General features: G+C 39.6%; 1 protein-coding gene across 1 annotated transcript; it reads right to left on the bottom strand.

The window, feature by feature from the left end:
- Positions 1 to 1,586: 1,586 nt before the first annotated feature.
- On the bottom strand, positions 1,587 to 26,398 carry LOC143150127 (peripherin-2). Its single transcript, XM_076318173.1, has 10 exons — positions 26,369 to 26,398; positions 25,889 to 25,959; positions 24,878 to 25,110; positions 24,710 to 24,785; positions 23,722 to 24,369; positions 21,320 to 21,456; positions 15,767 to 15,923; positions 9,056 to 9,284; positions 3,903 to 4,052; positions 1,587 to 1,904 (listed from the first exon to the last, which is right to left on the bottom strand). The coding sequence occupies exons 5-10, from the start codon at positions 24,102 to 24,104 to the stop codon at positions 1,836 to 1,838; spliced, it is 1,125 nt and encodes a 374-aa protein (XP_076174288.1). The 5' UTR covers positions 24,105 to 24,369; positions 24,710 to 24,785; positions 24,878 to 25,110; positions 25,889 to 25,959; positions 26,369 to 26,398; the 3' UTR covers positions 1,587 to 1,835.
- Between the last annotated feature and the right edge of the window lie 485 nt (positions 26,399 to 26,883).

Below are 26,883 nucleotides of genomic sequence, written 5' to 3'. Positions count from 1 at the left end.
GTGGATTAACGTCTCGAAGTTACTCGTCCACATACAAGTAAAGTATTTAAAGACTAACAAATCTCACGTAAGATATTTCTCCAAGAAACCTATAAAACTCGGTCTATAAGTTTTTATAACAAAGGACGAGTCGGTGCATCTGGAATTGAAAGATTAATTGTTCCCGTCCCTATAAGAAGAAGCAGCCCAATTCTTCCAAACTCTCATGAATCCCATTTTCCCAATAAAATATTAATACTTTCTCCATTATACATTCGATATATTCAATATTTTCTACGAACCTCAAGATTTTTAACCTAGACTAGAAAGATGTTCTGTACCATTTAATTAAAATATTCGAACTACAATATTAATAAGTTCCAACTCCAAGAAAATTAATCAAGTACGAACATTGTACAGTATATTTAATATTTCAAAGTTTCCATTAACCGTTTCTTCCAAAATACAGTTCACTTCGTTCGCATAGATACTCGAATAATTTCCAAGCAATGTTCTTAATTTTCATAACTACCCCTACCTCTTTTTTCACTCGTTTCATCATATTTATTCGTTTGAAAAATAAAAATGACGTCACCGAACGGCGTTAACGCTTCTTTTCATCATCATCCAAGTCCACGATCGAGATCTCGAAGCTTCTCGGTTCTTCTGTTCCTTTTCCGTTCTCCAAGCTCGGTTCTCATCGATCGGTAGATTCGATACCGCTGGAGAACGGAGCGATTTAGTGGCGCGACTCGATTAACCGACTCCAGTAATCATAGTGAAAGCTATCGTCGGATCTGGGCGACGGACTCCGGAGGAAAAGAAACTCGAAGAAGTCTTATCTTATCGTTCTTATCTTATCCCCTCCGCCGTGGCTGGATCCCTCGAAAGCTTGTTTGTTCCACGGAGGCCGTTTCGAGTGTATCGTAATCGATGATCGATTAATCCCCGCGGAACACGACCGCGCTACTTCGTTACACGCGCCGCTCCGATGGCTTTTCATTTCGATAAAAGCTTCGAGAAAGCTGAACGACCACGATCGATACGAATCGTTTTGGGATCTGCAGGATGGTTTACCAAAAATCTTACGATCTGCATCGACATTACTTTCTCGAGTCGCCCATTTGAAATTCTCAAGTTCATTCTCCATCCTTCGAACGATTTCTTCCAATTGCTTCCTGATCGACCCAATTAGTTCTACCTTGTTAAAAAACATACCCGTGACGAATTCTATGAAACGTTATATACTGCTTATTTATGGGAAATTTGGAAATACTTATCCCCCGGTTTGCAAACTTATTCGAAAAATCGAATTTTGAAAAAATATAATTTGACATTCAGTGGGTTAATAAATTTGCAAATGACACTCGTAAGTTTCAAATGTAGAAGCTCTCTCGTTCTATCGAGAAATTCCAGCGAAGAAACAATTGTATAAAACAATAATAGTGTTTATTGATCATTTACTATTTAAATGTTTCGTTAACTCAAAATATTAAAGTGTATGGCTCGAATAATCCAATGTGGGATTTTGTTATTAATTTTCCTCTCGCTGAATTTATACGTGGCAAACAATTTTATTTGGTAAAAGTGATCCCGACAAAATATTTGTAATATTTTATTCGTTCTCTGGTCAATATTTTCATTAGGAATTGGTGCCTCGAAATCGTCTGCTTTTCGTGCATATATTTCTCTTTAGTATTGATCCAACCGAGAATACCATGGTCACTTTGTTCTGGATCACCCTGTAGAGTATTAAGAGGGTAGGATTTTTATACGAACGGTCAGACGAGGAAATATGATTGTTTTGAGTTATGTCCGACTCGTTGCTAGCCGACGGAGGATCGGTCTTCCTGATTTCATTCCGTGTCGCTGGAATAAACAAGTGGCTTGAGGTCGATCATCGAGTCGCCGCGTCCGCTGTTCTTCTACCGAAAACAAAATACGTGTTTCAGAAACAGAAAATATTTATTCCCAGAGAATTTATTCTTGAGAAACCGCTTCGTATTTAATTGCAGATTAGCCTCGCTGTTTGTTTGGTTCTTGCGGCGAACGAAGAAGAGAAGAGAAAAGAGAAGCAACGAGAAGTACGCGGAAGGTAAACAGCGAGGTAACAATTCTTGAAGAAATATATATATATTATTTGATAAAAGTTTATTTTTACCAAATTTTATTGGTTTTGGTAAAATTAAATTCATCGTTATTCAATCCTACGATTAATCAGGGTTGATAAACCTCGTATTATTTAGCGCGAACATTTCTAATTTAAGAAAATCTCGTGGTTCGAGATTCAAATATGTAAAATGTAAAAAGAATCTTTTTACATTTTACTTTTGATTTAACAGATTCCATTGAGGCAAATATATCAAAATAGATACTTAATAAGTAGAAGTAGTTTCATGAATTACTGTATGTAAATCAATTTACAGAGAATTCTTTCCGAAGAGGATCTACAGTACGCGTACTAGAAGATTGCATCTGAAGTTACAGTGAGTTCTATTCGTTCAGGGGCAATTTCCTCGAGCGCATACGAAATATTATGTCTTGTAAAATGAATATATATATATACACACACATTTCGTTAGCGAGTTGCCCCTGAACGAACAAGACCCGCCGTACTCCAGATGCAACCTTTTCGCGCGCGTACAGTACATATTGGCCGAAAACGTTCGAATTTGACTAAAAGCTCATTGGCCACACGTCACGAGTTCATTTTACGACAGATCGAAAACTAAGAAGATTAACAATCTTTTCAGGCACGTGATTTAGATAATACAGACAAGACCGTCTCTAGGAAGTTTTTAAATTTTTCTTTATCGCGTCGTGGCGTTTTAATAAAAAGTTCGAGTAACGTTTCCTTTTCTTTCGACCGTCGCTTTTCCTCTGACTGGAAGAAATTAGAACATTAAACAAATAAAATCCGCCGCGGCGCCACTCGGGTGAAGTGTTATTCCAAGGAAGGCGAAAACTTCATTCTGCAAATATTTCTTGCAAAGTTGGGTAGTTCCCGTAGCTTCTCTTTAACTCTTTTCACCTGCAGCCAAGCTTCTGGCTACACGTGTACGGTTTTGAAAATTAGCGACTCGCGAGCAACAACCGTGGGAAGATGGAACTGTCTAGACCGGCTAAGCGGAATATGGACGCTTTCATGAATAATATACGTATATTTCCGCGTTCTTGAATATTTAATGTGCACTCAGCATTGTTTGAAGAGAATTCGATGCACATATACCGTTCTGGAAGGTATTTAAATTTTCGTATACTTAATATCAATCAGGAATTTCTCTAATTTCGTAGGTGGTGTGATCGAAGATCGTAAAAGTGCTCTACAAGCAGCAATAGAAAATTAAAAAAAAAACTGTCATTCTCCGATAGAAACATCTTCGGTTTACTTTTTCCTTGCTATAGAAAACAATTACGAAGAGAATATCTAAAGTCGTGATAAATGGATGGCCAAAAATGTCGGTGAAATTTAACGAAAAATAAAACAAGAAAATGTACGTTCAAATGATTACCCATCGAAATAAATGTACCACGTTGTATAATATTTATCTAATCCGTACACTCTTTGGTAATTAAATTGTACAAGCCAAACGAGACAGCCACCACAAAAGAAACTTTCCGACTCAAGGCTACTTCCCCCACTCTATAACACATCAGTCACTCCCACTTTTACTTCTCAGGAGGCGAAAGATAGAGTGGGGGTAGTTAAACGACTTGACGGGGATGGCCCTTTCCTTTAGTGACCTTGAGCAGCCACCAGATTGTTCTCTATCTGTAGCTAGTAAAGAACTACGGTGGAACGAATGAGACAATTAAATCCATTCGTGTGAAAATGTCGAGAAACAAGATTTTTAAGTATTTGAAATATCGTTACCGCTTTTGTTCCAAATTTTCCTCGATAGTATTTATTTAAGTCCACTAACCCGATCGATCTGGCAGAGATTAGGTCCGCGTTTGTTCCCGAAATCGAGGCGACCGTACAGCCAACCAGGTGAGCCCTGCCACCGATCCCCCAACGCGACTGCATTTCTCGCGGCAGTAAAGTCGAGCCTCGACAGCACGGTCACGCCGACCTGGAACATTTCGCAGTTTCCTCATACGTGACGCCACGTACACGCGATCGCACGAATAACGCCCTACACCGACTCGAAAGCCACCCCGGTTGCTCGTTTCCCAGCCGTTTCTTCGCGTTGCAATTTTTTCACCCATCCCCACTTCCATCCACCGGCGTTTCCACTCGTAAAACAGTGTTTTTCGTCTTTACGACGCACCACCACCTTCTCCCACCAGAGAGATTACTTCTAGTTTCGAGAGGCCTTCAGGTATACAGTCACTCTTTGAATTTTTTTTTTCATTTACTCGTAAGGGAGGTACGATAAAAGTTTGCGGATTTCTCGTTAGGGTTCGTTCCTGAGGTGGCACAGGACACGATCACGAGTTACTTTAGAGGATTTTATTCGTATTTATTTAGGGCTATAGATATAAATTTCTTTACTCTTTATATCTTGCGGAAGAACCGTTTGTTCGAGGTCAAAGTATCTGTAAAACGTCGTTGGAGAGGATTTGGACTTTTATGCGTAAAGTTTGATGGAGATATAGAAATATAAAAGTTCTTGGGGTTAGGACAGATATAGGCTTTCAGCAAAATTGCCTTCTAAAATTCAGTTTTACCTGATGACTTTAGGAAGTAGAGTTTGGAACTGAGTGCGTTGTGATTCGAGGGATTCATCGAACAGGCAAGTTTAATTTTTTGTTTTGTATACACAGCTATGGGGGTAGTACAATGTACTCTTTTGTTGCTGAAAAAAGAAACGAATCGAATGATATATAATAAGATGATCTTCAAGTGTCCTTAACCGCTACGTTTGTCTGCTTATCAACTAAGAGCTAAGGTAATTTAAGGATCACGTTGTTACACACGATTTAATTCATTTGTTTACCAGATACAACAAATTTCACTATTTAAAAATTTGGTAGACACGATAAATTAATCCTTCCTGTTCTCTCCAATTAAAACATACGTTCTTTCCAATATTTTTTTTTTTCAATAAACGGTTGCAAAGTTATTTCAGATGACAGGTTCTAGTGGTTCACACTCCATACTGGAATCTGAATAAATGGATTGAAAATAAATTGGAATGATGAGGGATTGGATGGAAAGCTCTCCGATGTCGAACACGAGAGGTCACAAGTGACTACGTGAATTGATTTGCGATACATTGCAAAAAGATTGCTATTAAGGCTTGAGCTCGGTATATTCGCCGAAATTTTCTGGGGAACAGTTTAGTGATTCGAATACTCGATAAATGTTTTGGTACTCCAGTATTCGAATATCAAAATATTTGAACAGTTCCAGCCCTAATTAAAACCATTTATTGGTCGAGGATATCCTACGAAAACTGTTCACGTAACCTCTCTGGGCGATACTCGGGCACGCGATTATCCCAAATCCGCGTCGCCGATTCAACGGTGATCCTTCTCTCAACAGTTTTTGTTCCTCGCCGAACGGGGTTGATGTTAGCCGCGAAGAACGCCACAGGGCGGCGGATAGGTGGGACCGAATTAAATGGATTAATTTATCCTCTGATAAAGGAAAAACTCACGAGTGGATGGAACGCGGTGGGTTTAATTAACCGCGACTATTTGCCGGCTTAATGACATCAAGGCCGAGCCCGAGCGCCTCGGCCGAAGAATGGTGGAAACGGAATTAAATTGGAGAGGCGAAACGAGCTTCGGGCACGCGAGCTTCCCTGTCCTGTGGAGCGTTACTTTCTTGTCCACCTGGAGGATGTATTTTCGTGTCTGGCCTCAGCCGCGATGTCGGCCAACCGGGCGCGTTTTCATGAAAAAAGATTTTCCCCGTCAATCGCTACGCGACCCGGCGAATGCTAAACGTGATTCCTACCATAGCTCAGGAGACTCTCGTACATGGTAGACAATATCACAAAGTTATTCCAGACCAGGGACGAGACTATTCAAATATCTTGTCGGTATTCGAGTACCATGAATAAACTGTGAATACTTGAGCATTCGAATAAGCTTGGAATATTTGAGTATTCGAATAAATTTAGAATATTTGAGTATTCGAATAAATTTAGAATATTTGAATATTCATATACATTACAAATGTTTCAGTGTTTTGTGGCGGCACTACCCACGCTTGCCACCAGAGGGAAACTCACCACCAACCGTTTCCCGCAAGTTCCCGTACCTGCTCCGATCGCTATATATACGACCTCTTACCGATCTTCCAATGTCCCGGCGTATAAGGCAGGGCCTGCTAGGATGCCTTACTGACGAGTCCACTAGCAGGCCCGGGATGAAACGCCTCCCTTCCCCACTTATATTTCCGTCTTCCTTCCTCAAACATCTTCAAACCGCCGCCAAAGTTTGAACAGCCTTGGAGTATTTGAGTATTCGAATAAATTTAGAATATTCGAATATTCGTATACATTACAAATGTTTCAGTGTTTGAACAGCCTTGGAGTATTTGGGTACTCGAATAAACAGGGAATACTCAAGTATTTGAATCAGCTACGAATATTCCAGTATTTGAGTAACCTTGGAGTATTTGAGTATTCGAATAAATTTTAGAATATTCGAATATTCGTATACATTACAAATGTTTCAGTATTTGAGTAACCTTAGAGTATTTGAGTATTCGAATAAATTGAGAATGTTTAAGTATTCAAATAAGTTACAAATATCCCAGTATTTGAGTAACCTTGGAGTATTTGAGTATTCGAATAAATTTAAAATATTCGAATATTCGTATACATTACAAATGTTTCAGTGTTTGAACAGCCTTGGAGTATTTGGGTATTCGAATAAACTGGGAATACTCAAGTATTTGAATCAGCTACGAATATTCCAGTATTTGAGTAACCTTGGAGTATTTGAGTATTCGAATAAATTTAGAATATTTGAATATTCGTATACATTACAAATGTTTCAGTATTTGAGTAACCTTAGAGTATTTGAGTATTCGAATAAACTGAGAATGTTTAAGTATTCAAATAAGTTACAAATATCCCAGTATTTGAATAACCTTGGAATACTCGAGTGTTCGAATAAACTTGGTGTATTTCAGTAATAGAATAAACTTGAACTAATATAACAACCATGAACTTAAAGAATTTGTTTTATACATAATTTACATATTGTTCGAGTATCTAAATACCTTATCAGTGGTCGAAATATTCGAACAGATTTCGAATAGTTGAGTGTTCGAATAGTATCTGAATAATATATACATATTCAAGTATTCGAACAGCATTCGAATAGTCAAATATTCGGACAGTACTTGAGCAGTAATGGTTCAATATTCAAACGGTACTCAAGTAGTATTCGGTCTGTATTGGAACAGTCCACTACTCGATCAGTACTCGAGTAGTATCTGGTCAGTATTCGAATAGTATTTAAATAATCAAATATGTCAATAGTACTCCAATAAACAAATACCGAAAAATTGGTGGTCCCAACCTTACTCTAGAGCATTCACACCAGGGGGAGATTACTGTGCCCGTATCTGCTGCGTCTCAAATTTGACACGAGCGTCGTTTAAGCGTCCCTCGGGCGTCCCTTGAGCGCTGCTGGGAATCACGCATTATTCGTCCACGCGCGTAATTTATCCGCCGTTAAATGAATCGCCGCTTTTGTCGCTCCCGATCGGAAGGCTAAGTGTGAGTTATTGAATCGAGCGGGCCAGAAATTTGGCGTGAAAAGCGGCCGTTCGCGTTAAAATATTACGCAGTTTCGATGACACTCTGGTATCATCGTTCCACCTCTCCCTTCGCAGGCAATCAATAATGCCGAATGAATCTGATAATCCGGGACTGTTCGAGTCCAGTCGCGAACAGGTTCCGAGCTTCTGCCGTTGTTCCATTATTTATTCTAAATCCGCGAAAAACTCGATCGACAACATTACAAGTATTTGTCGGCAATCTGTCATAGAGAGCCGATCGGAGCTTCGTCATGTGAATTGAAGGGGGAATTTACGCACTGCTCATCACGGTATTTATAATGTAACAATTTGTGAAAAATAAAATAATAATGTGACGTGTAATGGAAACGATAGTAATTCTTAACAAAATTGTTCACGTTGTTGCTTTAATCGAAATGTATGTCATTTTTGTTGGTATTAAATAACCCTTGGCAGAAAATAGGAAAAAATATTCGACGTTGCTAATAAAAATCCACGCGACGGTGAAGCATCGATGTAACAAATTTGTCAACCACTGTATTAATTAATAAATATTTCGAATTTGTCGAAGATAATTACAAGGTTACGAGTCGTTGGAATTCCACGAAAATTTAATAATGAAAAATCAATCGTTAGAGGTTCCGGTGCTACTATGAAGAGTTGAAATCCATTGTAGCATCGAAGCTCAAGTTCAGGCTCGGTTCACTTCCAGTCTCAGTTAGTTAATTAAAGACCAACTTCTAACCCACATCTAACTTAGTCAAACTCCAAACCAATACGGTATAGTTCAAGTTCGGTCTCAATTCCATAATATTGTATCAGCCCACATTGTAACTCCTACTGTCACTCGAATGAACGTTTGGTCACGATCTGGTAATTAATGTTGCTGCCGTGTCAATTACGCAATCATTCAAGAACGACTGTTTCAAACGGCATCATTTTTCAAAGCCAAAACAGACATTTCGTACAATTTTTCTTCGCGTCAAATAAAATAAATATATAAATAAATCGAAACACAAGTCGAACAACTCGGCGAGAACACAACGAACAGATCAAAAATACAAACTATGAAAAACATTTCATAAAGCGTACTTTGAAACCTTTTTCCTTAAATAATCACATTAATCCTCACCGAGAAACGAACTCGAATGATCGATGCCTACTCTACTTCAAAATTGAAATACCATCGACGAAAAAATATCACCGTTCAACGACTCGAATGAAAATGAATCCAAAGTCTAATCGGTACCTCGAAAACACGAATTTCAAAGGTAGCTGCCATTTTCCAACGGGATTCTATTAAACAGAGTCAATCACTCGTCCTCTATTCCCAAATTCGGTCGGGGGCGATCGCGTGCGTTATTATTGATTTACCTGCAACACAAACAGAAACACGATCAGCACCGCGGCGGAATAGAGTGTTCCGTTTAGCGTGGTCTTCATGACGACGAGACAGCCTCGAGCGTTCAGACTCTCGTAAGTGGAATTCTGTTCAGGATTTGGCAGCTGAAGGGGATCGTGATAGCAGGGACCCTTTACGTCGATTCGACAGCAACTCCACGGCACCACTGGCGGCGTCACGCGACCGTCCAACTCGGCGTACCTGAAACAGGATTCCTACGTGTCAGATCGCGTTCTCACGTTTCGCCCGTGTTCACGGTTCTTTCGTGCGTCGTCGTTCCAAAGAAACGCCACAGCGGCACGGTAGGGGGGGGGGGGTGAGCTGAAGAAGAGGGGGAGCAGAGGGAGGACTACCCACGGAAACGTTTCGAGGATGTTGGTTCCTAGATGGTTATCTGCGAAAGGGTCACTTAGGAAAAATGAGCTCACAGCTTTCGGGGATTAAGTTATACGCTTGCTCTCGTTTCCCGCCAGGACCGAGCGTTAATATCATTTGAACAGAGAAATTCTTGCGGGTCTCCCCAAACGAATGTTTCGATAGGAATTTATGCGGAACACGTTGTAGACGATTAGCTTCGATTGGCTCATTGGGTGCACAACGTCCGGGGAATTGTTAAGTTTTTCTTTCGGTAATGGTGGCGCCTCTGGCTACTGTGGGTACTGGCTACTTTTGATGTTAACTCCGCGATAGTCAGGTGGAACACAAATCGCTGGGATTTGGTTTTCTTCGAATACCGCTCCTACACGTTAAGAGTCGATGAGATGTACGCGCCGATTTTATGCAGCGATGAATCGATATGTGACACGTGGAGATATGTTTGTGCAAGTGATTATTGGTACACTTGAAAAAAATTGTGACAACTCTGACACGAATGAAATATACCCATAATTGTGGAAAAGAGGTTCGATATGTGTTGTTTTTGACCTAACCTCGATAAGAGGCTTCTACACGTTAAAAGTCAGTCAAAATGTGTGCGTTAATTTTAAGCAGTGACGAGTCGATATACAATAAATAAAAAAATATGCACATACAAGTAATAATTGGAGCGACAACCTACTTGTGAGAAATTTTGACAATTCTGACACAAGTAAAATATATCGACAATTGCGCAAACGAGACAAGGTACAGTTAAAGTGTTCTTCCTGACCTAACATCAATAACTATATATATTCTGTATCACCGAAGACGACCAAAAAGTACCATCGAAAACTATTTACGACACCTAAGTGTATCTCGAATCGACTCTGTCGACTTTTATCGAAAACTGGGCCTTCGACTTTACAACGTCGCAACATCCCCTGTATAATACCTCTCGCGCGTGTAAAAATATAAAAACTTCCGGTCAAGTTACACCCTCGCCAACTCGAAGTGAAACCGTACATGACGAGACACGCCGTCCAATCGTACCATCCCTCCCGTCCCCACTTCCACTCGCGCCGCAAAAAGTTGCCACGTAAAAGCTTCCCCCCCACCCCCCGAAACGACCATTCTGTTTTCCCCATCAATAAAACCGAATAACGCAACGGCCCTGAAAACCTTCGTTTCGTCGAAACTCCAGCACTCATCCCTCCCCCTTCCCACGGTTCTTCACTCTCTTCGAAAAAATTCAAATCGTCCGCGAAGTTTCGAATTTTTTCGATTTTTCCTCCCCCACCCCTTTAACCATCCACCGAAAGTCACCGGATATCCCGGATCTAGTTGCAGAGGGGGTTGGTTTTCGAGCTTGAAGTTCGTCGAAAGCAATGCGCGCCTTTCGGTTCTTGTCTCCTACCCCTTCCACGATCGAGAACGAGGCGACGATCGGGACCGCGGGAACCGACCAATCGGCATTCCGCAAGTTGTTGAACTTGCTAATTCGAACTTGTCCGCGAACATGTCCGCGAAGTCCGGAATGAGCTGCGGGCCGTGTCGCGTGTCCCTCTGGCTGGCTGGCGCTTTCTCAGCCGTGGCTTTCGGTGGAGGGGAACCCGGTAGAGGGATACGGAGTGGGGGGGAGTGAAGTTTTCGAATGAAGGGGACACCCCAGGCCGCAGACCCCTTCCCCGTGTCCGATACGGTGACCGAGCTCGAGTAATTAAACGCTCGGGCATCGATCCACGACTGGATCGATCTGCGGTCACGCGGTAGGAATTATTGTAGGAATTATTAACCCACGGACGACTGACGGTCTCGTATTTCGAATATGTGTGCGCAAACCGATACCTATCGGTAGGAAATTTCGAGAATTCTTTGCTTCCAAGGAGCGAAACAATCTCGCGAATATTCGGAATAACATTTTTCTTCCACTGTGATCGTTTTCAGTCTGTACGGGTATGGTTCGATGCGAATCTGTGATAGGATATTGCACATTTTTTTAGAGAAACCTACGGGGCTGAAGAGTATTCCAAAAAGTATAATCATCAAAATAGTCAATGCGAGTATAACATATTCAAATATAATTGAACCTTAGTTTCGAGTCTTCTCCAATATAGTAAATTTTCGTATGATCGAGCAGAACCTTATACCATATACGTACGGTCAAGTAATTTGATCACCTTTATAAGTGCCGATTGAGATAGTTGAACAAAAGAATAACGAGTGCGAACGATTGAAAGGAGAACGAACGGCGATCGACTAAAAGGACAGTGTACGAGAAAGAGAGAGAGCAAACGAGGAAAAAAGAATAGCGAATCCAAGAAAATGAAAGTGAACGAGATGCAGGTAGATTTGTCATTGGTCGGGTCTGTTTATCATCAGGGATCGAACAAAACTGTTAACATTTGAGACATTTCACGACAAACCGGTTACTTTTTGTTCTCACAATACAGAAGCTATTAAAGACAATTATATACCCTGTTTCAGACGAACGAGTAATTAAAAATTAATGAATCACATCGTGTTTGACCTTATTTTCATCAGAAATGTTTTGTTAGTACCTTATAAATATTATCGTAAGAATAAAATCAAAAATGTTTAAATTTCATTTTTGATTAAGTCTGTGGTGTTTAAATTCCAGTCGGCGGCTTCTTACAAAGCAGCCGCCGGCTCGTGTCGTATTTCACGTTCCACTGGTTCCAATGGGGATTCCCCCAGTTGGTGGTGATAGCGATGATCGTACAACGAATCAAATTTAGCGGTCGTATAACGAGAATTTACTGCATAGCAATCTAGAAGAAAAAAAAGAAAAAGAATAAATTAGAAGGTAGAAAGGAAACATTTTTTCATGAAAAATTTTTTTTGCACTGTTTGTAAAATGTTTTTGAATGCAACGTATAAGTAATAATAAATTTTGATGAAACTATAATTTGAGAAGTATATACCCCACGTACTTAATGGGTTGTGACATATATCAATCACGATGAGTTACATTCAGCCCTATCTCCCTTTTTCTTGGATCGTGGTTTTCTCATCATAGAATCATTTTTCGATCAGCATTCAAATTCGTCCGAATAAAATTTTGTTTTCTGATTTCTGGGATAAATGTCTTACATGGTACAATTACTGTTGATTTTATGTGCTAACGACGATAGTTGATGCTTCTGAATAGTTGTGATGTCGAGGAGACCGGGATCGATCCATTCCAAGGTATAATTCTCCAATTAACATAACGAGAAATCGATAACCCACTGTTCTACTTGCGATTACCAACAGCGACACAAAGGCTTCTGTTCAGAACGCGCTATTACCCCTTTATTATTGAACGTATTACCACTGGAACATAATGCACGCATATATCAAGCCTCGGGAAACCTAACTATTAGTCAATTATTGCGAAAGTACACTATGCAGCGCGACCTAGTCGAGAAGAAATAAATTACTTCGTTTCAAGGTCCTTTTATAATATCGTTTCCTTTCACAGTACGAATTCTTGAGCAGACATTTTCAAGAAAGCTATTCTTGAGACTAAATTACAATTTAAATAGAAATGTTAAGAAGTGATCTTTCATTACAAATATTTAAATTAGAATTGATTAAAGAAGATTAAAATTTTAAATCACAATTTCCTTTCAAATCGTTTAAAAATAGAATAATACAAAATATGTTTGTATAATACATTAGCAGTGATATTATATTTTTATTTAAAACGTAAAACGTTTTCATTCTGTGCCTTGATATTTTCCGTTACATCAAGTTCAATGTACCTGTTAGAAACTTCCAGAGACATCGGTTACTCCACAACGATACGCATCGTACGATCGTATGGTAATTTTAGATGTATAAATCGTATTTACAACAACGCTAACTTATATTGTGATAAAACTGTCTCATTATGTGGAGCGTAAACGTCAACGAAACACATGCAATCTAACTTCCATCTTAATCGAAAATGACCATCGTCATTTATTACTGTATTACAATCACATTTGTCATCCTACTTTATTTAGTTTACGTTGCACAGGTATTAAAAGGTTTTCCCGTAACACGAACAAATAAATACCTCTACATGCTTCAACGATCGTTGTATTAATACAAAGGGATGCAATTTTTCTGAATTAAGAATTTACATTTGTGTCCCTCTTGGATTGGGAAACGCCCCCTTTAGATTATGAAACGCCCCTTTGGATTGTGAAACGCCCCCTTTAGATTATGAAACGCCCCCTTGGATTGCGAAACGTCCTCTATTCTACAAAACCCTGGTACTGACCAACTCAATAAATAGATACATATTTTTCAAATACTCAGAGCTTCTATTATTCTCTAATATTCAACTCAACCCCCTCTCCCTTATTTTAGAAAACAATATTTTAAATCCTAGTATCTCAATATTATCCAAGACGAGTACATTAGGCGCCTCCCTTCGAATATACTATAGTACGTACTGGTCGTCATAGACGCTTCTCTACACGAACGCGAATTAAAAAATCTTTCAAACCCCCCACCTCCATGGTTGTTAGTAACGGAAACCTTCTGAAACACAACGAAATGCTATCGGAAAAGTATCGCCGGCAACAATTCACCGTCTCCTCCTGAACGCGAGCCAAATGGAGAACATTTCCAGGTGGGCGTTCCGCGAGTGGGTTGGTTCAGGTAAAAGCTACGGGCCAGGTTAGAATGGATCGAATACCAGAAGAGGGGGGGGGGGGGGGGGGGTTGCAGACCAGGTGAACGCGGAAATAATTTGGCCGGGGGCGAGTACGTATCGCCGTCGGCATTTTACAAATCCTTTTCGGAAACATCGCGGGAAAAGGCGTGGAATGTTGGGTCGGGAATTCCGGGATACAACGACCTCTCTCCGCCATTTTCTTTCGTGGGAGAGGGGTCGAGTCTCCTTTGAGAATGGGTGAACTGTAATACTGCGCGTGTATTAACCGCTTTCGAAAACCGTGACGGGGGCGCTTTAAAACGTCGCTGGAACCGCGTCCCGAATCTCGTGCAAGCACCCTCCCCCCTCCCTCACCCCTCTACTCACGGTGCACGTTAAAATTTCGTTTCCGCTTAGTTCGCGCGGCCGCGCGACGGGGATACACATAGTTGTAATTAAAATCCTGGCATACTTTCTGCGTTTCCATTAAAGTTCCGAGAAAATTCGTTCTCGACTGACGGCGGACAGGGGGGTTGCTGCGAGATATTGCGTCGTAATTATTATTGCGCCGCGTCTGGGGAAGTGGAAAGTGGCTGAAAGTTGGCGACTCATCGATTCGCTGCTTTCCTGAACCCATGAAAGTGACCGAAATATGCGATTCGACCCTTGGCCACGACGAGGTATATATTTCCTGCATTAAGGGAAAGTTTAATCGGGGTGTTCGCGAGAAAGGAGAATGTAGTTTTTGGAGATACGTATAGCATAAGTACGAGTAATAAGAGGTTCTTATCTGTTTTTCTATTCGGCGATTCAGCTGTTTAAAATTAGTCACGTCGGTGTATTTTATACACCAGTGGAAAATTTATTCAGAACGTTCCGAGAATGGAAAATGTATTTTTTAAAGGTACGTACAATAGAAGTTCGAATAAAGAGATGTTCTTATGCATTTTCTTGTTTGGCACTGATCTACTCTGATGTTCAAGGCATCCAGCATGATTAGTTTATAAAGAAGGTACGATATTAATAATATTTGGATATAAAAAGTTTTTCCTTTGGAGGTATACTCATTTACTTGTATATACTCTCACCAATTCTTTCTTTCTTTATCACATTGTGCAGATGTACGTATTAATTATTAAGTTGACCTTTAATTAATAATTTCCTTTATGTATATCTATAATGCAATTCTTAGCAGCTTGGTAACTAATTTTTGTACAATTCTTTCTCAAATTTGTAATAATTTGTATCGAAGAAAATCCAATTTCAATCTCGATACGTTCATTATTGCAAATAATAATATGTTTGCACCGACCATTTTCGTATTTTATTTGGTTTTGCAACTCACGAGCATCGAACGTAAATAATTATATATTTGTCTGGTGGATGAATTACATCACGCGAGTAATTAATGGTTAATTGTTTTCGAAAATTGTTCCTGTTGCGATCAGTCGAACCGTTAACAGAAATCTAACAATTTCTGTGTCGATTATGTTACGAGGCGAAAGTGAACGTTTACGGGGGGATATTAGGAAGTTTGCATTGTCTGTGCATTGTCATGGAAATCAGGCGGAAAGATAATGGGGCGATAAACGTGGATGGGGTACGAATTTTACGACGTCAATGTCGATGCGAGCCGCGATATCGAGGCTCGATTGTTCCCGAATAATTAACTGATAATTACTTCAAGATATCCGGGGAATCCAGCACAAGAAGGTCTCGCTTCAGCCAGTACGTCTTGTGCCAATCGTCGGAGGAATCTATTCCGCAGCATCGTAAACGGACCTGCATGTTGTCTATTCTGCGTTTCCACGTTATGTCGGTGTAATACCTCTTCATACCTATTAAAAAAAATATATATGTAGTAATTTTCATAATTGTTAATCGGGTTCCTATTCTTGTACTCAATTCGAGTCATTTAATTTTAGAACCCCTTTGTAGTAAATTGTATAATATTTATTCTAGTGAACTGATTGCTATTAATTTTATATCGATTGTTAAATACCCTTATTTTCGTACTAATAATAAATTATGTATTTAACATTCTTCTTGTACAATTTAATCACTTTGTGGTTAAAAATGTCCACAAATTTTATTATAGAAGGGAACAAAAACTGAGGGTTAAAACGTTCATTTAAAATAAACTTTGTTTGTGCTGTCTATAAAATGATTTGTATAGTATAAAGAATGCTTCAGTATATGAATATCTGAGTATTAAAATATTCAAGTAAATATTTAAATATTTGAATACTCAAGTAATCAAAGTTAATGCGACCAGTAAATTATTCGAAGTACATTAATTCTCTGAGCAATTCTCTGTTTCATCCACACGATGGAATTTCATTCTTTAGTTTAGGTTTGTATTAACTTTTATTTCTCTTTGAGCATTCCTTTCGAACCAGAACTCTTTAATTTTTCATTTTATTATCTTTCAAAGAGTAGCAATAATTACTCTCAAGAAAAGCACAAAGGGAAAGCTCTGGTAAAGTTTTTGTTTGACCGAAATAACTTCGTGAAAATTAATGCTATCTAATTCTTGGCAATAAACTAGCATCGAGTATTGTTTCTCTACACCCAACAGCATTTTCCTGTACCTGTCGCGTCATGCTTCCCTCCCTTGAGCACGACCTCGTCATGTTCCTTCTGCTATATATACCTGGGAGCTATGAAGATGATTGCTCCATTAAGGGAAATGTAGTGTCCCGTTTAAAGGGGATGTGGATAGTGTTGAGTAATTTATGCTTACAAATTTTGTTTATAAAGTTATTTGTTGATAGGCTCTCGCATTTGAAAACGCATAATTTGAAAACAAAGTTCTGTTCCAGGTCCACTAGCTCCCAAAGTATTTCCAAAAATGTTTTCGACAAAATTTTGAAGGCTATTTTTACCTCCTTATCATGGATGATGGTATATAAAAAGAGAAATACGTGTCAAATATTTTGTTGAGAACTATCTACCCCTATACACTTCTATATGTTTCCTTGTCTGATCCAATACGACCGGGAATTCCTTTCAGAGGTAAACTTAGCTCCGCACAGTATCTCTACCAAATATCAATTAATCACTTCAAAACTCTAGCTTCTCGAAAAGTATACAATACTACGTCAATGATACTCTAGATTCTTATCGCAATACAAATCCATTCACGCAAGGTCAAGAGATCAACAATTCATCTTGAACAACACACCAGCTTACACATTAATGAACAAAAAAAAATCTCCAACAACATACTGTATATATTGTATACTTTGTAGACATCGTACACAAAATGTTTTACAATCACAACGTTTCGACTATAAAACACCAACCAACTTTCATTAATTGTCGTATCGGAGTTGCAACCCTATTGATTAAAAAATCGTGATGCCACGATGCACAATCTGCTTGCCTTGACATTTGCCAGGTCAGACTTAATTACGCGTCGCTAATTCTCAATTAACTCGCTGCGTCTTTTTTCAATTCCGTTTGAACGTAGCGACCGCCGAAAGAGAAACACGACCCAAAGTGTACTCCATCAAGGAGAGGATAAAATTCAACATGACGCTCGCTTTTCCAGATATCAGACTGTCCGAAGTCTAAATTATGTTCCCTTTTGGACGGCTACTTATACGACGCGAACTTCGACAAGTGTCTCGGAGCAAACGAGTTCTAGTTCCCGATGTGACCTGCGACTAATTACACGCTGAAGAGAAACGCGTACGCGTGTGTCGCCCCTCTGGCTGTGCAGGTCTCTGTGTGTCTGCATTTGAACGTGCAAAGGTCTCAGGGCATCGAAGGAAGCTTTAGGGTCAAAGTTCTTCAGAGCGTCAGAATTGTAAGTGCCGGAGAGTGTTGCACGGAGAATAGAGAGTAGTGATTACGAAGTGCAGAGTCTCTTGAAGATTTACGTAGAGTGACAACTTTTGGAAGTGCTCGGCGCGTTGCAATTCCACCGTGTTTTAAACGCAGCATCGAACAACACACACCGATTTGCGTATAATTAACAACACTCTCTCACACACACACTGTCTCAATATTTCTCCCGTCGAGACGTAAGTTCGCGGTACAATTGCGAGGATTTAATGAATTTCTGAAAACGTTTCCATTTATTCGCTGTTTACAAGATGTCCTCCCCTACCCACCGCCCCTACCCGTACAATTGTCAATCCCGTTCATATCTGGAACATTTTCCACTACTGTTGGTGCGCGGAAGTGGAAAGATTGGAACGGACCAGCAGTCTGGCATTTAATCGTTCACGGTCGATATTTAATTATTCCGACAGCGGCTTTTTAATTAATTCGATGGATAGCACCGTGTGATCGGGACCGCCGAACGAAAATTTCAATTTTCCACCGATTGTCGCGAAATTTCACCCCTACGCCCTATTCTTCAACCTCATTGATGAATTTTCGACGGGGTTATAAAATATCGGAAAGTCATACGTTAATGAGAAACATTCCGTGCGTGTTTCCGCGTGTCGGATGTAAAATTCTATGGCGTTTCGAGCGCGGTGATTCCCCGATGGAGACGCGGAGCGGACTTGTCGAGATTCGCGCGCACGTGAGACGATTCTTACGTTCTCCTTAATACCTCAACCTGGTTCGCGAGGGCTGCTTCATTAGGCGAAATTGAATCTGGTTGCGCAGACGAGTCAACGCGTGTGGTTTCGCGAAGGATCTCTTCGGTGAGGCTTCCGAAGAATAAGTATTGCGAGCTCGGAGTACATTGACATTAACATTCGGTTTCTGACAATTCGGAATGCTTCGATCGCTTCAACAGAATTTACAAAAATACGTTTACAAACATTTGCGGCATTTACACGTGACGAGGGTGTATGATGATACAATTTGAATGCGAAATTAGACGTTCGATCGACACTTTGAGTATACAACGAATTGGGAAGCTTTCTGTAGGGAGCAATAGGAAGAAACTCGAACTTAATCTAAGAGTGTTTAAAATCTAACCTAGGAGTATTTAAAATCCAGCCCAGACCTAACTCAGACGTGTCTCAAATTTAATACAGGACTAATCTAGGAGTGTTTAAAGTTTGGCCTAGACTTAACTCAAGTGTGCGTAAAATTTAATACACACCCAATTTGGAAGTATTCAAAGGCTAGAACCTAACTGAGATGCATCTAAAGTAAAATACAGTCCCAGAAGTATTCAAATCTAACGAAGACCCAATCTAGATTTAACTTAGATATAATATGGCTACTACTGTAAACAGTAAATATTAATTCACTGAGAGTGTACCTACTCGATGTGTCTATTCGAAAATTTCTGAAAAGTCAAATTTTCTACTTCAAAGCGTTAACACGATTGGGAAGTTTCTTCAGACTTAACTTCAAACATTTGACAATACAAATTTTTATCAATTTCCAACCTAACTTACTTAATCTAACTCAGAACGGACTATCTAACGATAGAAGTCTTCATCGATCTTAAAAGTATTTCATTCGCAATTTGCTAACAATCGTATTCATAAGGCAAGATCATCCTCGAACCTTAACGACACCCGAACCGTACGTTATCGCAATAATGAAATGAAATTGAAACTTTAACACGTTTCTCGATCTAACCCAGACCTCGGCCAGTTGCGGAACACGAGATCAATTTTTATGGTCGCTGCACGTGTGCGTACGTTTTTTTCTTTTTCACTTTTCGATCGCCTCGTAAACGATTGCCCGTGCGAGGTGCCATTTTTCGCCAACGATTATTTCTGAATTTGAATATTTAATGGAGAGAAGAGGCACGGTTGAACTAGATTCTGACGCCAAGTCTTGCCGAAACACGAAACACGAATGACGCACCGTTCAAGCGGCGTTAGTGTCATGCATGCGAATCCACGGATCGTCTCTGTGGCAGACAGATGGTGAAAACGGTGCGCCGCGAAATAGTGTCCTGGCATAATATGCAAATCGGCGGTCGAACCTGTACGCGCACCCCCTCTCATGCCATCCCCTCCCCTTTCCAACTCCCGTGGAAATTACTGATGGAAATCTCGTTTGGTGTCTACCTACTTAATGAATAGATACGGCACGACTGGATTCTCTGCGAAATTCGAAACGTTTGCTCACGATAAACTCCAGCCCGATGCTTTTGCGTCCTGTCCTCCGATACGCAAATGTACCCTGATGATCTCTCGATGATAACGCTGCGGGCCGCGATTCTGATCAATGAGAGCCCTATCTTGCTCGGCGGGAGAATTAAACGATACACGGTGGAATATTTATGCTTCCAGCTTCGGTCTCGAGGAAGAATAATGGAAGGGTAATTAGTTTGTTCTCGAATGTATAATTTCCGGGTGGTTCTCTTTCGAAATTACGAGGGTGGTTTTGACGACTGTATTCATGGAAATTCTACGAGACGTATTACTTCGGGTACTTTGGAAAGTACAGCGTGCGGGGTTCAACCGAAATTAATATTCAAAAGAATGTTCCATGAGTAGTAAAAATTATATCAAATTCTTTGGCGATTATCTTTTTCACTTGACAGAAAATGAAACGTTGAAAGTACTTTAAATGGTTCATTGAGAACTGTACAAGTACCTGTTTGTATTGGAATCTTGTGGAAAGAGAGATGCAAGATTCGAAGTGGTTGTTATTTCAGTCAAAATTTACACTAGACACGACTAAGATTGACGTATCCGTAGAATTTCACGTGCAAGAGATTGTACCTTAGATAAAATATTTTTTTCGTTCAAAGTGTTGTTTCGTACAGCATTCGAAACTATTAGACACGTATATTTTATAATTTTTGCCAATAAAGGATTTAAAGGACAGAACCATCCTTTCATAGTTTACGAAAGGAATTATTAGTCTTTCTATAATTGCTCCCAAATTAAATGCGTAATTACTTAGTTTCGAATAAAATATGTTCGTATCGGAGCAGAGAATTGTAATTTCCAACAATTTTTTAAAAATTCTCTCATACCTTAGTTTCGTACAATCGGAGAAAATTATGTCAGATCGTAGAATTTGTAACAGACAAGGTAATTTAAGTAATTTGAAAATGAATATAAAATATTCTTTACTCTTATTAAAAGATTCATTTACGTGACATATTTTACGAACTGAAATTAATTTTAACCCACGGTAGAGTCCCCATTCTTCGATCTGTACCTACTTAATTGAATTACCAAGGATAGTAACGTTCAGAAAAATTATATTCCGTGTAAAAGTGTTCGTAACGTCGTGCACTTAATTACTATATCGCAAACCCTGTATTCTCATGCAGATCTCGTAACACCGACGTTACCTTCCCGAAGTGTCTCGCGAGTTTGAAGCGCCAGATTCTCTGCAGTTGAAACGGAAATGCTGGCCATGAAGCATCCCACGAGCACCACAAACAGTCCGACAATGGTCCAGGCAAACAATCTCAAATTCATCCAGCTCCTGTAAAAATCAAAATCAAAATTAGAATCGACGCTCGCAATCAGATCGATCTGTACGATCATCGGTACGGTTCGTAGCCGTAAAACAAACCCCCATCGTTTTCACGGGGGCCATTTTTAACCCAGCGGGACTAATTTAAACCCCAGCCAGACTAATTTCAGCACCCTTCCAATTTCCCAGCCCAGGCGAGCCGTATATCGAGCCCCGTAGCCGAGAGGGCGCGAAAATCTCCGGCCGCGAGCTAAACCGCAAAGATACGTTAACGAGGAAAGGTAATTAAAACAAATGAACCGCTGCTGCGGAGTATCGGCGCGCCCGGAATTACTTGAAAATTCTGACAAATCGATTGGCCTTCGGCAACCGACCGAGTTTCCAATTCGCGCCCATCGTCCACGGTCGGTGAAATTAAGAAAAACACACCAGGGAGTTAATTTTCACCCTCTCCGCGCCAGTCGAAGAGGATACAGTAGGATCCATCCTCTTTTCCCTCTACCCTAGTCTCTATTTCTCTCATGCATCGTTTGTTCGTATTTCGTTCCCTCGATCTGTTTGTTTTTTTTTTTTTTTTTTTTTTTTTTTTAATTCTTTGGCCTTATTTCCGTGCATCCATTATCATCCCCATCGCTATAGATCTCTTCTTCCGTGATGCTATGATAAATGATCGAGTAGTTGGCTATGAGAGCAAATAATGTTCGATTTGATATATTAGTTTCGACGTTTTATAGGTCTCTTCTGGAAAACAATTAAGTAATCTCTGATACACATCGCATCAAAATAATGTGGAAAGTGTGAAATAAAATTTTTGTTCGTGATAATATAAATAATGACTAATTATAAACTTTGAGCACAGCTCTATATCTGCATGTGCAGTATTTCGAACCGTCCCCTTTGTAAAATTGCTAACATACTCTGATCAATCATTGCAGTTAGATACTGTACTGAAATCAAGACTTGCAATTAATCAAATGCACGTGTGCCTCACGAAAATTCTAGGTTGTTTTTCTCGATAACAAAGGGTCCTACAATAAATTCTACATTTTCGATCCATTTTAGACGAAGAATGGTCCACTTAATTATCTCTTCTATATTTTTTCCCTCTTTGCTGACCTCTGTTGACTTTTACACCATCCTCCAACGTCCTTTTTGAAATTATTTCTGCACACACTCCTGCTTATTAAAATTACCGTCCCATTTGCTTCCAGACATTCTTCATTTTCAAAGACAACGCACAGGGCACACGTGAGTACTAATTAGAAAGTATCACAATTACAAAGGTCAATCTTCGTTCCCTGCTCCCCAATTAAAATCTTTTGCATGCTTTCCCTGTCTCTATTGTCTCTCACCCATTTTTTTCTGTTTCATTTCCATTTCCTTCTCCGGATTCTGCTTACCACGTCACTTTCTTGTTGCCACGATCTCTGCAATCTTCCTTCTCAAAGTTCCCTTTAACTTTCCGCGTTTCTATTCTGGTAAAAAATTTCCTTTCTCGATCGCTCTATCGATTTTCTTACGACTCGAATGATTTTTATAGGAAATGTACACTCAGATCCGATTGCAATGGTCGTAATAATTGTATTCGCGCGTTCACAGTCCCCTTTCCCAATGAACGCTTCAGTCTGGCCAATTTCATTTCGCGCCGTAGTTACCGACCGGGAAATATGGCGCGCGGAAAATATCCTGGCCGCTTGCATTAACTCATTTACGCGAAATCACAGATCCGATCCGAATGATTCGCAATTTGCCGCGCATTGTGCGACGGGATTCGGGGTAACGCGTTTTCGGCGTTCCGTGAACGCTTAGGAAAAATTTATTCGCGCTACGTTACACGCGCAAACGATTATTCGAACGAATGTCTATTCCCTGCTTACTGTTAACAACGAGCATTAGATTATTTCAAGTTACTGGTTACGATGTTGCAGAAATTATTGATCGAGAATGACAAAGAAATCATTACATAGAAGTAATTTTATTTGTTTATATTACTATTGTATTATTAATAACTATTTGCAAATCTTTGTAAAATTCTGCAACATCTTCCCTTTTCTTTACTACATAGTATTACCGATATTACTCGTTGCTCTACATCACGTAATTATACTCCACTGTATTCATAATATAGTATATAGGTTATCAGTTAATTCGAGCGCCTATATCGCAAAATTCAACGACGTAATACGGTGTAATAAAGACCTCGTTACTATTATTAATTTCATCGCAAACACTCCCTCCTCTTTTCCGTTCTCTACGCGATCGTCTTGACATTACCCCTCGGCATAATGAAAGTAATTGTAGCACAGCTTCGCGCCCAGCAGATTATGAACGAAAACGTAGAGCCCGTACAGCGTCAGTGTCTTGAAAGCCAGCTCGAACAGGTTTCTCTCGTCGAGTCTTAATTTTCCAACGATCGCGAACGAGGTAAACATCCCCAGGCAGCACAGAGCGAGCCCGATGAGACCGTTCGCCGCGATGGCGAGGATTACACAACGATGGAGACGTTTTCTCTGGCTCTGCGTGAACCTGACATCGCCGATCGCCATTTTCAATACCCGCAGCGATGCTGTTTTTCTACCCTTTCCTCCTCCCCTCTGGCAAATTCCGGAACAGAACTCCCTCTGTCGTTCCTGCTGTGAGTTTTCAAGATCCACCATCGCCACGGCCAATTGGTTCGTTCGGTGTCGTATAATTCGTTTAGAATTCTGCCGCACGTCAGCGGGGACGGTTTGCTCCCAGTTAAGGTTCCGGAATTTCCTTATTCTCACGAAGGAAACTGTCCCTGCCGAGGTATTTCCACGGTATCCGGGGTGCCTTAGGTACGTCACATCTCAGTGTCTATTGGGTAGCGGAGAGTTCGTGGGAACAGATTCCCTTGTTCGAAATGTCCAATAGTTTGCTGTCTACGAGCTGCTTCCAGTACTGCGAAAATTTAACATCTATTAACAAAATTACTGTATTCCTCTGAGACTCTCTCGAGTCGAGTTATTTAAAAGTATATGATTTACTTATTGGCAGAAGCAGTGTGCGAAGAATTGATAGATTATGTATAATATATTATACTAGGGAACTAGTAGAATATAAGGATATACATATACATATATGTGGATGTATGGGTGTTTTATTGTGTTTATAGATATATGGGTGTTTTGCATTGAATAATTTTAGGGACTATGTTGACAGTAACGCAGTTAATTTAATTTGTTATATTATTATTAATTTGTTATCCTTTATTCCTGCCTTGTCATGAGCTCGTTTTCACCTTTCAGTTTGTAAGATCTTTCTCAACTTTGAGTTTGATCAAAAGTTTTCATATATGGAAGATTGTAGACAAAAATCTGCAAAAGTGTAAAAAGAATATGAAAATTTATTGGTCGACTAGTATCTAAAAAAAGTGCACATATAGAGAGTTGTACGAACACGTACTCACCGCAATGACTCGAAGGGTTAATAAATTTCTAGGACGTTGAATATTAATCAGTTTTAAACTTGTTGACTTTCTTCGTAACTTTCTTTTACTGCTACCGTACCCCGTGTTATTTTCTATAGAACAGCGTAAAAAAGTTTCTTCAGAAAACTTCCGTGCAGCTCCAATAGTTTTGAAGATACCATCAGGGCGGTGACACCTGGAGGGTTTCACCCCTTAAACTCGAGTTATCGCAGCTGAAAAAAATGCCTGACGTAAGTTTTGGTGACATAGATGTATTTTATAATGGTATTCAGCTTACCAAAAATTTACGTATTTAGTAACGATTGTAAAAAAATTCTCTAACTAAAATTATTTGAATTATTTTTGTATAATTATAACAATGTGGTCGAAAATGATTTATACGAATAAACGTACGCTCGAGAAAATTTCCCGTTCTCATTGTAACGCAAGAAAAATACCAAAGGTCCAATTTAGGTAACCTTGTCCTATATCAATGTAAAAGCGACAACTTTTTACACGGTTACTCTGCGAAAAGATTAGAATCGAATTACACGAGTCCCGCGACGTTAGCGAGAAATAACCGACGATCCGGTGGGAAACTTTTGCCCGCGAGAAATTATTCGAAGCTCGACGGGAACTTTTAATCCCAGGGAATCGTGCGAGTTTCTTCGCTTAATGAAAATTACGAAAAAATGTCCAGCAGCGTTAACCGAGGACCATTCGGGTGGATTACTTACGCGCCACCCGGTACGTGAGAACGCGACACCAGCAGTCGCAACGACGACGCATACAGATGTTCGCTGTACAAGACAGGGGACTACTAGCAAACGAGCGAGTATGGAGGCATTCGGTGTACTCAAGGCTGGAAATTGCAAAACGTGTATGGCCTCTCGCCTTCGCTTCCCTATCAAAACTGTCGTTCCGCACAGACATTCCGGTATCCTGTCCACCGAATGAAAATTAATTCCGCTCCGCCGGATAATAAAAACGTGGTTTTTTCATTTAACTTACCCATCCCTGTCGGAGGGATTTTTAAGATTAATCTTAATTTCTTCTTGTGTTCCCATGCCCTTGTTTTCGGTCTGAAAATGGAAAAAGAGAAGTTTTAACCACCTCTAATATTCTCCGAGAACCTTGTCAATAGAGAATCTTCGCAATTATATTTTTAAGAAAGGTAAAACGGTAACAGATTTAAAAAGATTATTATTTCACACTTTTACAACACGGGTTGTTTCAATATGACGCATAGTTCGGGTGAGAAAGATATCACGTGATTCATTATACGAACAAGGAGAAAAGGAATCAGTTGATTGAATTGGTAGATGGTGATTAGAATTCTGATCTTTCGGTTTCTCTAAGTAATTGAACTACCCAAGTCATCAACGGATTCCTTCTTTCTGATAAAGAAAGAACAGACACTATTTAGACAAATAAGTTTTTAATCGAATCAGGTTTAAAGTATAGTAAAAATATTGTAGACGAAACACATACCTGTTCGTATACGTATTGCATAGAAATGAAAAAGTAGATTTAGCGAAGGAAGCCACAAGCCAAGAATCTATACTGAATACAAAGGTGACTTTTCAAAATAAATAAAATATTAAAAAATATAATACTCATATTTTTTTTTCATCGGTTGGTATTCATGTCGAAAAGTTAAAACTGCCCTTAAGGTTGCATACGAACACTTATTTAGTTAACCTATCAAGTAGTAGATTATTCTTTTTCTATAAGAGATGTTGGGAAAAATACTTTCTAAGCTAGAAAAAATATCTTTGTTTAATATTATGTTCTATATAAATACCACATTAGTGCCTAAATCTAATGATATCGAGTCATTTGCACAGCAATATAAAACAACAAAAAGTAGTACTATAAGCTTCTAAAGATACATTTTTATAATGAAATATCATTAGCAAATGGAATTACTTTCGTTAATCAACATCTACAAATATAATACTCGCTTATTTATAATATATTTCAAAGAAAATTATTCTGAGCTTCGT

Source organism: Ptiloglossa arizonensis, chromosome 8 (assembly GCF_051014685.1).
Source record: "Ptiloglossa arizonensis isolate GNS036 chromosome 8, iyPtiAriz1_principal, whole genome shotgun sequence".
NCBI lineage: Eukaryota > Metazoa > Arthropoda > Insecta > Hymenoptera > Colletidae > Ptiloglossa > Ptiloglossa arizonensis.
This window is presented reverse-complemented; position numbering and strand designations above follow the sequence as displayed.